Source organism: Sminthopsis crassicaudata, chromosome 3 (assembly GCF_048593235.1).
Source record: "Sminthopsis crassicaudata isolate SCR6 chromosome 3, ASM4859323v1, whole genome shotgun sequence".
Taxonomy (NCBI): domain Eukaryota; kingdom Metazoa; phylum Chordata; class Mammalia; order Dasyuromorphia; family Dasyuridae; genus Sminthopsis; species Sminthopsis crassicaudata.
Window position 1 is genome coordinate 249,470,505 of NC_133619.1, and position 13,400 is coordinate 249,483,904.

Genomic DNA, 13,400 nt, shown 5'->3' on the forward strand with positions numbered 1-13,400 from the left:
GTCCCCCAGAGGAATGCAGATTAATTTTATTCTAGATAAAATTATAATCATGGCTAAGATTGTCTAATTGAAACTACATAAATAATTCCTACATGACCAAAAGTTCACCACAGATGAATTAACTTTTTCCTTAAAAAAAAAAAAATGCAACTTATTTTCTACATTTGTGATTCGAACAGTTGTTAGCTTGGATTTCTTTCTTTGAATTGCCTGTTTATATGTATTGGAAAACAACATATTAATATAATGTAACATAATAATGTTATATAAAAAGTTTTATAATTTTGAGTCAGTTTCTTACTTGACTTGAGAACTTTATCAGGGGTTGATAAAACCTTTGCAAAGATTTCTCCTGTTATGTGGTTCCTTCTTCATCTTAATGGCAGTTTTGTGCAAAACCTTTTAAATTTTATACAATTAAAACTACCATTTTATCTTCTTTGATGCTATCACTCATTTAGTTATAAACTCTTCCCTAGAATTTTGTTGAAAATTTTTTATTTCTATAGAATCATCCTTTGATACTTTGATGAAGGCACTAAAATAGATCATTTTAAGTAGTATTGTCATTTTTATTTTATTAACTTGACCAGAGCAATTAATTTCTCCAAAAATTTTTGTCTATAAAATTTCAGTTAATAGTTCTTGAATAATCTTGATAGATATATTTCTAAATATTTTATATTATATAGCTATTTTTATAGAATTTCTCCTTCCAGATATTCCTATTGGGTTTTGTTATTATTGTAAAGAAATGCAAGAGTGCTAATGATTTAGGTGGATTCGTTTTATATCCTGCAGATCTGATGAACTTGTAAATTATTTCTTAGTTATTTTATTTTAAAATTAAATACAAAATAGGAAAAAAATTCCCACATGTACACCAGAACATGAGGGTTCAAAATATAAAGCAATAAATTTCTATTTCAATAAAGCCAATATAATAAATGCTTTTAAAAAAGGCAACTAAATTTTTATTTTCAATTTTCATAAATATTTTACCATACAAAGAGACTTGTATAAAAACTGGATTTCTGTTACGTACACTTTGTATTTTAAGTAATTGTATGTAAAATTTTATCATAGTAATAAAACTGCTCTTTCCTCCATTTTTAAAAGCATGCTGATCCCATTCTCTATGAAGAATTGCTTCCAGTTACTTTATATCTTCAAAGTCCCAATAGCTGGTTTAAAAAATGCAGCAAAAGGTGGGCTCGTTTTACAATCAACCTCTAACAATATTTACCAAAATCTGGCTGTGGAAGATTGGATCCATGATCATATGAACTTAGAAGGCAAGCCTGTTCTTTTCCTTTGGAGAAATTCCCCTACTGTTGTAATTGGCAGGCATCAGAATCCCTGGCAAGAATGTAACCTAAATCTAATGAGAGAAAAGAGCATAAAATTGGCTCGGAGAAGAAGTGGAGGAGGAACAGTATACCATGATATGGGTAATATCAACCTGACTTTCTTCACAACTAAGACAAAGTATAATAGAATGGAAAATCTGAAACTGGTTATTAGAGCACTAAATGCTGTCCAACCACAATTGGATGTCCAAGCTACTGACAGATTTGACCTTCTACTAGAGGGACAGTTTAAAATCTCAGGAACAGCTTCTAAGATTGGACGGACTGCTGCTTATCACCACTGCACATTATTGTGTAGTACAGATAGGATTGCTTTATCTTCTGTGCTGAAGAGTCCTTACCATGGGATTAAGAGTAATGCTACTCCTAGTGTGCCTTCCTTGGTGAAAAATCTTTTAGAAAACAACAATACTTTAACTTGTGAGGTATTGATGGAATCTATTGCAGCAGAGTTTGCTGCTTATCATCAAATTGATAGCAACATTATTCTAATAAGTCCATCAGATGAGATAATGTTCCCAGGGATAAAAAGAAAAGCAGAAGAACTACAAACTTGGGAATGGATATATGGCAAAACGCCCAAGTTTAGTGTAAATACTTCTCTTAATTTGTTAAGTGAACAATCATGTTCTGAAATGAAAATATATGTAGATGTAAAAAATGGAAGAATTGAAGACTGCAATATTGATGCACCTGGTCACTGGTTACCAAAGGAAATGCTTGACAAACTAAAAACAAGCTTTATTGGCAATAAATTTTGCCACAGTGAAGCCACAATGCTATTAAATGCATTACTTAGAACATGTCCAAAAGACCATGAACTATACAGCAAATGGCATCTTCTTTGTGAAAAAGTTAAGACAATAATGTAATTCAAGAAAACAGTGATTACTTTTTGTAATGATGACAATGTTGGTACAGTAAAATTTAATAGCATATTCCATTCTATATGTATTTCTTAAAAATCTAATTTTTGGAACAGAAAGAGAAGTCAGAATTAGTAAAATGCTGATTTTAATTTAGTACTCTTTACTTTGCTTTAGACAGAAGCTTCTGAAGCTGTGGATTCTGACCTTTCTTGAAATCTTGAAAAATCATCAATAGTAAAAGGTTTCTGAATGCTCTACATCCTACAGTATCAAATATTCCCTCCAATTTAATTCTTTATATAAAAATGAACAAGCACATTGATCTTATCAGTATGAAAATTTGCTCTCAAAGAATTGTTTTAAAATAAATTTCTTTATATTAATTTATTATCAGTAAATTATTTTTTACCTCTATATACCTTTATATATGTAAAAGTTTCCTGGGTGAAAAGGGGTCACAAACAAAAAAGTTTTAAAAGCCCTGCTTTAAACTATACAAGTTACTTTAGGTAACATTTTTAAACCAATGATGATGCTAGAGAAGAAACAATGTCAGTCATATTAAATTGCATGTTAATAAAACAAAACAGTATCCAAACCAATAGAAATATAAAATTAAATTTACTATTTTACATTTTCATTTACAGGAATGATTACTGTATAAAAAATGTCTAAAATTCAATATTCATTTAAAATATACTTTTAAAACATGAGGTCAGAGATAAATCATCATATTTTCTTTGTGTGCTTAGTATGAAAAATGTCCACTGTTGTTTCATGACACGGTCTCAAGTCAAAATCACAATATCCAAGTGTAAAATGTCCCTAAGGAAAAAAAAGAGAATTTGTTATTAATGGCATATAATTATGTCATTCATTACTAAGAGAAGACTATGTCCTACCTGTGGTTTCTTAAAATAATCAAGTCCCCTTCCAATCTTAATCATCCATCCATTGTTGAACCTATTGAAATTAGAAATGTAAATGTATAAACACAAAGGTTAAATGAAAAATTTTAAAGTGATTGTGCCTATTTCCTCTAGCCAAGGGAAGTCTCTTACTTGATCAGGTGTATGGGAGTGGAAGCAACACCAGGTTTAATCTTGGACTGTGTCTATATAAAGGGATAAGCTGCAAAAAAAATTAGTTGTTTGGATGAGCTGGCAAATATCATAACAGTTTAGCTAAGTGAACCACTGAATTTAAGCCTGTTGTCAATATGGTACTGTTCTGCCAAACTAAACTGAATCTTTCACTGGATTCAGTAAGGGCAACTTGTTTTGACAACTTAAAACATCAGCCATACGCTTTCATATATTGTGTTATTATGACCTGAATGAGAAGTGACCCCCCATTTCCAATTGAGCCTATCTTCCTTATTATCTTGCTCATTGTTCTTCTGCCATCTTACCATACTATACTATGACCCCCCTCAAAAACTGATTCAATACATTTGGAGTTAATTAATGAGAACAATCCTTTTCTGTATAAACAAAGGTTATCTTTCAACTTAATACCAGAGAGAAAAAAGTTATAGCTATTCCAAAAGATCTCATGATACAAGATTCATATGGGAATGTGTTCAAACTGAGATATGGGTGAGACTTATCAATCATTCCAAAGTGAATTAATAATAAAAATAACATGTCTATATTCAACTCTTAAACTCTAGTTATTGGGACAGTAATCTGGTAAGCATATATTTGTTTTAAAGAGGTCAAAAAAGGTCTAAATTAGAAAATAGCATTTTAAAAAATACTGTTGATATGGCCCAGGCCATTTCATTTTAAAAACTAATAATCCAAACTGATTTAACACATCAATAAACTATTAAGTGTTGTATACTTGAAGTATGAAATTATCATAATAATCATATCACTACTTGTAATGATTTGGTGAATGAGAAAAACAGTCCTTTGTATGTGTTGTGTATGAATGAGTATACATATATAAGCTATATCTTGTCCATTAGGAAACCATAAACTTACATATGTCATGAAATGAATCAACTCTTCCTTTTTTTAAAAAACCATGAGAACAGTAAAATTTAGTTATGTTTAAATTTGTAATCATTAAACCCCCAAATTATTCATTTTATAAAATTATGCAAAAATTAGTGAGAAGGAAAAAGATTATCTTTAGTTTTTAATATCTGGATGTTTTATTTATATATATGTATGTATATATGGCTTAAAAATGAAAAATTTGACACCAACCTAATTTCTCGATCGTGAATTGAAGAAGAGAATTGTATTTCCAGCTCTATTCCATGTTTACTAAGTGACTCTCTTATTTCTTCCAGGCCACTGGTCTGCTGACTATTCCCAATGCCCTGTTAACAGCAAATATATATATATACATACATGCATGCATACACACACACACACACACACACACACACACGTAATATGTATACACACTATATTTTTCTTTTCTCTAATTCTGACTTTTGTATGTACAGTGTAGATGACTGAAAGGCAGTTGTATTAAAATGTGTATTAAAAAAACAAGGAACAATAATGTATTTTAAATAATTTCCCTTTCCAGTGTTAACAAGAACTCAACCTTGTTTACAATTTTGTAACACATATAGTCATACAAATGGAAGTGGAGAAAATGTAGAACTTGCAATTAACAATCCATATAAGACAATTACTAACCATGTCACTCCAGACAACTCACTTAATCTCTTTAAGCCTCAATTTTTCCATCAAAAAATGGACATCATAACAGCAACTAACTCTCATGCTTGTTATAAGAATAATCTAAATGAACGGAGCAGCAAATCTTAAGTCAATATAAATTGCTATTCCATCTTAGGAAATTAACCAATATATGTCATCAGAAATACAACTAGATGTAATTTGCTTTATGTCAGTCGTTCCTGTTATATAAGCTTATTTCTAAAGAAAACAGCATAAATTGGAACACAAGGTTTTGCAAAGGTAAATGTTGAAATCTATCATTGCATGTATTTTAAAAATAAAAAGCTATTATTAAAAACAAAAAAAAAAATTAAGAAAGCAGCATGATTGAACACGGTGGTTTTGAAGATTGAAGGCTTAAAGTTCATTAAGATTCTAGATTCATATCTGCGACTGAGACCCACTGAGTTTCCTCTCAGGGACTCGTGTGTAAAGTGAGGAGACTAGACTAGATTGTTTCTAAGATAATTTACAGCTTTATGAATCTAGTCCATTTTTACAGAAAATGTTACATTTGTTCCCTTGATTGTGCTATATTTTATAACTAGTTAAATAAGGGAAGCTTAAAATATTTGAATACTTACTTTATCCAAAGAAGTAAGAAGATGAATAGTTTTCACTTTACATGGCTGCTTAACAAGCATCTCACAGAATCGAAGAAAGTTGTATAGCTAAAAGATACCAATAATAAAATTTTGCTAGCCAGCAAAACAAGTATCATTACATTTTTGTTTCTAAGTTATATTTCACTTGCCTGGTGAGTTTGCCTAATATAAGGATCTTCTATCCAGACTTCAGTAACAGCTGCATTAAGATATTGTTGAAAAAGTGATTCATAACTAAAGCCCGTTGCATTGTCTTCTATTTTAATTTGCTTGTGGTATTTTCCATCTGACAAAACATATTAAGTTCAGTAAATATTTTAGTACTTTGTTCAAGAAAGACACTTTGTTAGGTTGTGGTGGGGGAGATATAGAATTTAGAGAGAAACAAAATTCCAGCTCTCCTGGAGATTATAATCTGGTAGTAAGACAGAGAAAGACACTTTGGTAATTTCAAAGATCAGTAATTTCATTGGTACCATCAACACAGATCACTACCTCTTGACATTTTAGTAGGTGTTTTTGAGCTATTATTGCCAAAAAACTGATCATCCTAAGGTCAATATAATGATGATAATTGCAGTTAGTGATATATGTTGTTAAGAAGTATACGTGGGGTAAGAGCAGGAAAACTTTCCTAGAGGAGGTGACATTTCATTTGAATTTTATAACTAGTAAGGGGAGAATCTGTGAGTGAATTTTAGGAATCAGGAGTCTTGTGAAAAATGCTCAGAGGCAAGAATGCACAATAAATTCAAGAGACACAATAGCTTATCCAGTTGTACAATTTCCTGGAATATAGCATCTATAATAATAGCACAATGCTTGAAAAGTTGCAGTGGTGCCTGGTGAGGTTGAAGAGTTGGAATTTGATTTGGAAGACAATAGGATACAATAGTATCTTAGAAACAATCTAGTCTAGTCCCCTCACTGAGTAAAGGAATGATAGGGCCAAGGCAGATGTCATGTAGAGGTAACAAGGGCAGTTTAAAAATGGGAAGAGCTAGAGACTGAAAGACCCTTTCTGGAAGCTATTATAATTGGGCAAGGGACTGATACTGAAGTCTTAGAATAGCTGTGTCAATAAGGAGGTGAGGTAGATGCTAAAGGTAGAATTAACAAGTCTTATTTGGTAAAACTAAGAAATGAAGTTATAGGAAAGATAGGAAGATCACCAAAGGTTCACCAATGAATGGTAACATTAAAAAAACTAAGTTTTCAGAGAGAAAGAGAATTTTAAATATACTGCTCTTAGATAATGAGTTTTAAAGTACTAGAGGTAGCAGCCAAATGGAAGTATGCTACAAGCAGTAATGCAAGGCTGAAACTTGAGACTTCATGAGATTAGAGCAGGACCTACAGATTTCAGCGTTATCTATTAAGCCATGAATGCAAATAACAAGAAAGAGGGGGGAAAAAAAACAACCAATGACAGAACTTTGTGAGATACTCACCTTATGAAGAAAAAAAAGCTATGGAAGAATGATTAGAAGAGAACTGGAGTGCCAAGTGTCAAAGCTGGGGAAAGCCCAAGTATCCACAAGGAGCTGATAAATCAGTGTCAAATACTAGAGAAAGATCAGGGAAAATGAACACCAAAAAAAAAAAACAAACAAAAAAGCTTTTGAATTTGACAGAAGGCAATTTCTGACTTTTGAGAATTCAATTTCAAAGAAGTGGTAGGGACAAAAAAAAAACAAAACAAAACAAAAAAAAAAAACCAAACCAGACTGCAGAGGATTCATGAGAAAGCAGGTGTTAAGGAAGTAGAGACATTTGGTTTAAACAGATTTCAAGAAAAGGAAGAAAATGTCATAATAGTATCAGATAGCCCAGAAAGGTCAAGGCAAAGGATTGGGAAAACAAAACATATACCTAAATGGTTTAATTGATGGTTAACAAACACTCCTTTAATTAATGGTGAAAATACTGAAAACAATCACATATAAATTAATAGTAGCACAATATAGATAGTTTCATGATTCTGATATTTTAAACAAATTTTAGGGTGCTCTCCTCAGCTGGGTTCTTACAAGTTATTTATAAAGTTGTCTGATAATTATCTGCTGTCATTTTTTCTTGGCTCAGCAGAACCATAATTCCTATTAAATCCTGGTTATTCTCTTTAGAAGTTAAACCCTATTAGTTCTACAATTTTAGACATGGATGGAGTATGATATATTTACTATTGTATTTTATGTTGCTTTCAAGTCTGCTTTAAGCCCTGTAAAAGCTGATTTTAATTAGAGAAACCAGTCTTGGAAATCCTAACAACTTCTCTTCATCAATCCTATTAACTCAATTTAATTATCTCTTATAATTTCAGTTTGTTTCATTTTGATCTTGATATCCCTAATATTTAGTCCAGTGTATGAGATACAATAAATAAATATTAATGAATGATTCAAAAATCTTTTTTTTTAATGTCATAATATATAGTTACTCCCCAGTTTATAAAAAAGCTATGCCCTATAACTTGGTTCAAGTCATGTTTTTGGATGTGTGTAGAATATACTTGAGTGCATTTTCATATAGAAGTAAGATTATGACAAATTCCTAGTCCAGCAAGGCCTCTCGAAAGATTTAGTTCATTATTTAAGTTGTTTAACTATTATTAGCTAATTAAGTATTTTCAAGAGTTTGGTAACAAATAGATTAAGTATTAATAATCTCCATAATAAGAAATTTTCAATGGCAAAATGTATTCTTAGTTATAGCTGTAACCCCATCTCAGCTCCTATCTATTCTATAAGGTCCAATTTCTTAAACTATGGCTTGAGGCTGCATATGGGGTCTTGTAACTGAACATGAGAGTTGTGAAATTATGATTTATTATCAGTAAACGTTTTGATTTGTATACCTATTTTAAATATTTAGATATTTGGGGTCACTTAAAAATTTCTTCAGTGAAAAGAGATCACAAAGGGGAAAAGTTTAAGAAGCCCAGCTATAGAGGTTTGCCTTCTTCAAACTAAACTGGCATCGTTGAGGAGGAGCTAAAAAAGATGATGTGGTACAGCTGATTAGTGAAACCTTTGGAACCCAGTATTAGGATTTAGCAGAAAAGATAGGGAAAGTCCCCCATGAACAAAAATCATAGCAATAGGAAAGGAGACAAATATGGATTATTTCTTAGAATTCTTCCTTTAGAAGAATAGTCAGAGACATAGGTAGAGTTGAGCTAAAGTATGAACACCAGGATATTTTGTCTTTTTATTTTGGTCTTGTTTTTTGCAAAATGTATTAGGAAGAGTCAATGATACAGAGGAAGATCTAGAGAAGGCTTGCTATAGGCAAAAATAATTACTTATATCTGTGTAACATTTAATGATTTATAAAGTGCTTTACTAAAGGAAGGAGAAAAGAAAAAAACATTCAGTTCATTTATAAACCATAGGGATCAAGAAATCTCTGCAAGGTTGACACAGAAGCTCATTTAGGTATTCTTGTACTGATAATTTAATAAAGGACACTATAGCAAAACACACAACACTGATTTTATATAAAAGTTTGTTCTTGAGGAAGGAGGATGACAACAAAATTTTATGAGATCCCATAAAATCTTTCAAAGTAAGTGGAGATCTAGTCATAGAGGACTTGGTATACTATTTATTTTTTACAATTGGTTTTTGAAAGTATATTTCTTACCTTCTTTTTCTTGCTCCAAGAACTTTTTTATGTCTTCTGCTCTGTCCATGTAGTCAGAAATTTTTTGTCTTAAATGACATTTCTTTGCGGTGTCTTTGGTGCCTATAATTTAAAAATTATATATATTCCAATTTTCAGAATATTTTCACTTATCATAAGCATAATTTATAATTTAAAATTTTTCCTAATTCACCTATGCTAATCTGCTTTCATTTCTGGGATAAATTTATTAAAGACAGTTTTGAATAATTAGTTTGGGTCAAGAAAAGACTACACTACATTCATGAGGGATATTATGTCAAGTTGTCTAGAATAAAGAATGAATATAGGAAGTAATGTGAAATAAAGCTAGAAAGTAGTTTGGGACCAAACCCTGGAGGGCCATAAATGCCAGGCCTTTGGAGTTTGTATTTTATTACTCTTTAGACAACAGGAGGATCCTAGAGCAGGAGAATGAAGTGAGCAACCTTGTGATTTAAAAATAACAATAACAATCTTTTGTGTTTCTGAAAGAGGGATTGAAAAGAGTTAAGACTAGAGTTTTAAAAACTTAGGGAAAAAATAGAGGTTACAATATGACAAGAGATAAGAGGTGATGAAGACTTAAATGAGTGATGACAGTATGGAGATTCTTAGGATCCCCAAGCCAAGACTACCATTTTTTTTTACTATTAGGAGATACCCTATTTTCCACAGCAAAGGTCCAGCAAGCAATATGTGCCCTCAACATGTATACATATATTGTATTTAACTTATACTTTAACATATTTAACATGCATTGGTCAACCTGCCGTCTGGGAGAAGGAGGGGAAAAGTTGAAACAAATGGTTTTGCAGTTGTCAATTCTGGAAAATTACCTATGCATAAAATTTTTGTAAAAATTAATTAATTTAAAAAAAAAAAAAAAAGATGTTCCCTCAACTTGGCACAATAAGCCTTTGCATCCACTCTCTGGATGAACTTAATTGCAGCAAAATGCCAGAATTGTTTCATATCAGCAATAGGTGGTCCCCAAGCTAGAACAAGCACCTGCAGGACCTATGTTCTGGATCACTAAGTCCTGCAAATCAAACTTGTGTCACTGTTGCTGTTATCCCTCTTTGTCAGGGCTACAGTTAACTGTGTGACCATTGCTATAGGTATTGAGACCTGCCCACATTAAAGCAGGTCTCCTTGATATCAAAGGAAGCCTTGGTATGTATCTAGTTTTCCTTCTCCAGTGGGATTAAAGATTTTTACCTCTGACCACTGTTGGCTCTTTTTTGTTTGTTTTTATTTTATTTAGAGTTACTGGTGGTTGTAATAACCTGTGGAAGCTCTCTGGTATGTATATTATTATTTTGAGTTGGCAATAGTTGCATATTCTCTGATTCTTTGGTCATTTTTCAAAGTTGACAGAAGGACCAATGGAAGACAAATAACAGGCCTTGATAATTAATTTGTATGTGGAAATGGAAAGATTAGGAGAAAAAAAGAAAAGATCACTCCAAGGTTTCAAACATGTGGGTGAACAGGAAGAGGGTGGTGCCTTTGACAGAAATAGTGAAACGGAGAAAGATTTGGGAAATGGAGAAATGAATGAATTCTGTTTTGGACAGGATGAGTAATCTTGAAGTTTTAGCATATGTATAGTGACTATATGTACAAATATTTACATACAAACACACCACATAACACATGTATGCTGGAGTCACTAATCCAGGGGAGTTGAGATTCCATGACAGAAAAAATGAAATTGTAAAGGAACTTTTGTCCTACAATAATGTAATCATATAAACCTTTTCTGGTTCTGCTTGCTTCATTCTGCATAAATTCATAAGTTTTCTCATGTTCCTGTCCCTTTTGTTCTTAAAATATTCCATTAATTCAGATATCATAATTTGTTCATCCATTTCAAAACTTTTGTCTACCATACCTTCAGCTCTTGTAAAATGTTTGTAATTTTTAAAGGCCTACAAACCAATCTGGTTTATTTCCAAAAGGTAAACTGTAAGTCCTTATATAATTAAGGAGGGTCTTATCTCCCTTACAAACCCTCCTAGGAAGGGAGTCTGCTATGCCTGGTTCACCCAGGTGGATCCATAAATCAACCAAGCATAGGGATTGCCAGCATGCTGTCTTGATGAAAGACTGCTGCTATCCAAACACCAACCTAAATTGGTGGAAAATAGGATTATGAATTTAGAATCAGAAGAAATTTTAGGCCAACTACACTTTTTAGATAAGAAAACTGCCATCCCCCAAGGTCACACAAATAGGTCATACAGGTAAGATTTGAACCCAAATCTTCCAACTCTAAACCCAATATTCTTTCTACATTCCACAATCTATGGTTCCAGACAGAAATAAGTCAGAGCCAAAACTATTATGGAACAAAACATTTTATCCTATGGTGCTTACCTGGGAGAGTATGCTTGTCTTAGTGACAACTGCAGTCTGCTAAGGGGCACAAAGTCACAAAACAAAATGCTATAATGAGATATGAAGGGAATGACCACTACTGGCTGGGACTGGGAGTTAGAAACCAGAAGGAAGCTTTCCTACAAGAAGTACTTGAGGCATCATACCAGCAAACAAGAGAAGGGAAGGTATTCCAGAAATAGGAAACTGGATGAAGACAAGACATTTGAAAGCAAATTTGTATCTGTGTCAGAATGAGTACAGATACACAAGAAATGAGAGTTTACTCATCTGTAAAATGAGGAGAAGCCATCTGTCCCACCTGTTTGCTATGAGGCTCCAACTGAAATATATTGAAATGCTTTGCAAACTTTAAAAATCAATTATTATTATTATTGTAGATTAAGGTAAATACATTATTTAGGAGTCTGTCTGGCCTCAGGGTTAGGAAGACCTTGGCTCATATTCTGTTTCTGAAGCTGGCTATGAGACTATATATCAGGTTCAAGTGTTATGCAAATATCTTTTTCCACCGCTGGGTTACACTGTTATTAATGTGGGTTAGTTTTGTCTTCCCAACTCTCTAGATTATAAATTCATTTAGAGTGAGGGCCAGATTTTATACTTCTGCATCCCTAAAGCACCAGCACTTTTCCTGGCCAAAAAGTGTATAGTCTGCTTATAAAGCAAATTAGACACACACTTTCTTTATAATGTATCAAGTTTTGCCCTTTGTACTTGGTGTATTGGTAATTACATCTTTTTGTCACTGCCCCATACCACTTCCTCTAAAGCAATCAACAAACATGTAAATATTATTTATTATAATAGCTTACTATTGCCAGATACTGTGTTATTGATAGGACAAAATGCTTCCCTAAAGAAGGGAGGGGAGGATGTATACACAAACAGCAGAACTAGAAAACCAATTTACACAATACCATTGTCACAAAGAAAAACAGATTAAAACAAAAAACAAAAACAAGATCTTTAATCAATGCAATAGCCAAGTACGATTCCAAAGGAGTGACGATGAAGCATGTTACTCCTCACTGCGGAATAAAACATAGTTTTAGGGCTCGGCCAGTGTGGGAATCTGTTCTGTGACACTGCAGCTGTAGGTGTTTTCTTAGAAGTTTGGGTTTCGTTTTCTCCACACCAACTCAAGGAAGAATACCTTGAGGAATGGACTGAGGGAGGAAGGAATTGAGAGATTACTGAAATCTTTAAAAAAAAAAAATGCACTTGAAATCCGAGAGAATCACAGTCAAGCAGAACGACTTTGGAAGTAAATTGTTGAACTTGAGATACGTTTTAAAAGAAAAAAGCAAACTTTTAAAGGTACCGTCCTCTTTCAGAACAAACTAATTGCAAGGAAGTGTTCCTCAATACTAGAATTTCTAAGGTTGTATGCATTTAACATAAAAATACTTTTTGGTTAACTGAGTGATGTATATATGACTCTGTCTTGTTTGGTGCTATTTAATTTCAGAATTTTTTTTTAACCAACGTTAAATGTTCACAGAACCCTGCACTTCCAGCGTGTGCCTCCTTCTCCACTCACCTTTAAGTACTTGCATTAGCATATCGATACCCTCCTGGTAACACACAAGAGCCTCCTGGTACCGGGAAGTAGAGTCCAATTCCACTGCTCGTTTCAAGAGGGTACTGGCCGCCGCCGCATCTTGGGGCTGCTGCACCGAGCCCTTGGCCGCCATCCCAGCCGATAGCCCATTCACTCCGCCCCACTGCTTCCCCTCCCCGGCCAGGAGCACGCATGCGCCCGCTCGCGGCCGAATAGCAGTC

General features: G+C 33.1%; 2 protein-coding genes across 3 annotated transcripts; one reads left to right on the forward strand and one right to left on the reverse strand.

Annotated features, from left to right (window-relative positions):
* Positions 1–1,117: 1,117 nt before the first annotated feature.
* On the reverse strand, positions 1,118–13,400 carry MITD1 (microtubule interacting and trafficking domain containing 1). Of its 2 annotated transcripts, XR_012487981.1 has the most exons (8): positions 13,159–13,400; positions 9,195–9,296; positions 5,699–5,835; positions 5,529–5,615; positions 4,456–4,571; positions 3,301–3,370; positions 3,142–3,202; positions 2,986–3,064 (listed from the first exon to the last, which is right to left on the reverse strand). XR_012487981.1 is itself a non-coding variant. In XM_074300384.1 (7 exons), the coding sequence occupies exons 1-7, from the start codon at positions 13,310–13,312 to the stop codon at positions 2,969–2,971; spliced, it is 753 nt and encodes a 250-aa protein (XP_074156485.1). In that variant the 5' UTR covers positions 13,313–13,400; the 3' UTR covers positions 1,118–2,968. The 2 variants fall into 2 exon arrangements, 1 of the variants encoding a protein (XP_074156485.1); XM_074300384.1 differs by lacking the exon at positions 3,301–3,370 and having other exon boundaries at positions 1,118–3,064.
* Positions 1,121–4,086, forward strand: LIPT1 (lipoyltransferase 1). Its single transcript, XM_074300383.1, has one exon. The coding sequence runs from the start codon at positions 1,121–1,123 to the stop codon at positions 2,240–2,242; it is 1,122 nt and encodes a 373-aa protein (XP_074156484.1). The 3' UTR covers positions 2,243–4,086.

Excerpts from the sequence above, each read along its gene's own strand:
- LIPT1 (XM_074300383.1), top strand. The coding sequence starts at position 1,121 with ATGCTGATCCCATTCTCTATGAAGAATTGCTTCCAGTTACTTTATATC.
- MITD1 (XM_074300384.1), bottom strand. The coding sequence starts at position 13,312 with ATGGCGGCCAAGGGCTCGGTGCAGCAGCCCCAAGATGCGGCGGCGGCC. Across the intron at positions 9,297-13,158 it reads GCTAATGCAAGTACTTAAAG|GCACCAAAGACACCGCAAAG; the intron begins GTGAGTGGAGAA and ends TTTAAATTATAG. Across the intron at positions 4,572-5,528 it reads TTCTTACTTCTTTGGATAAA|GGCATTGGGAATAGTCAGCA; the intron begins GTAAGTATTCAA and ends TGCTGTTAACAG.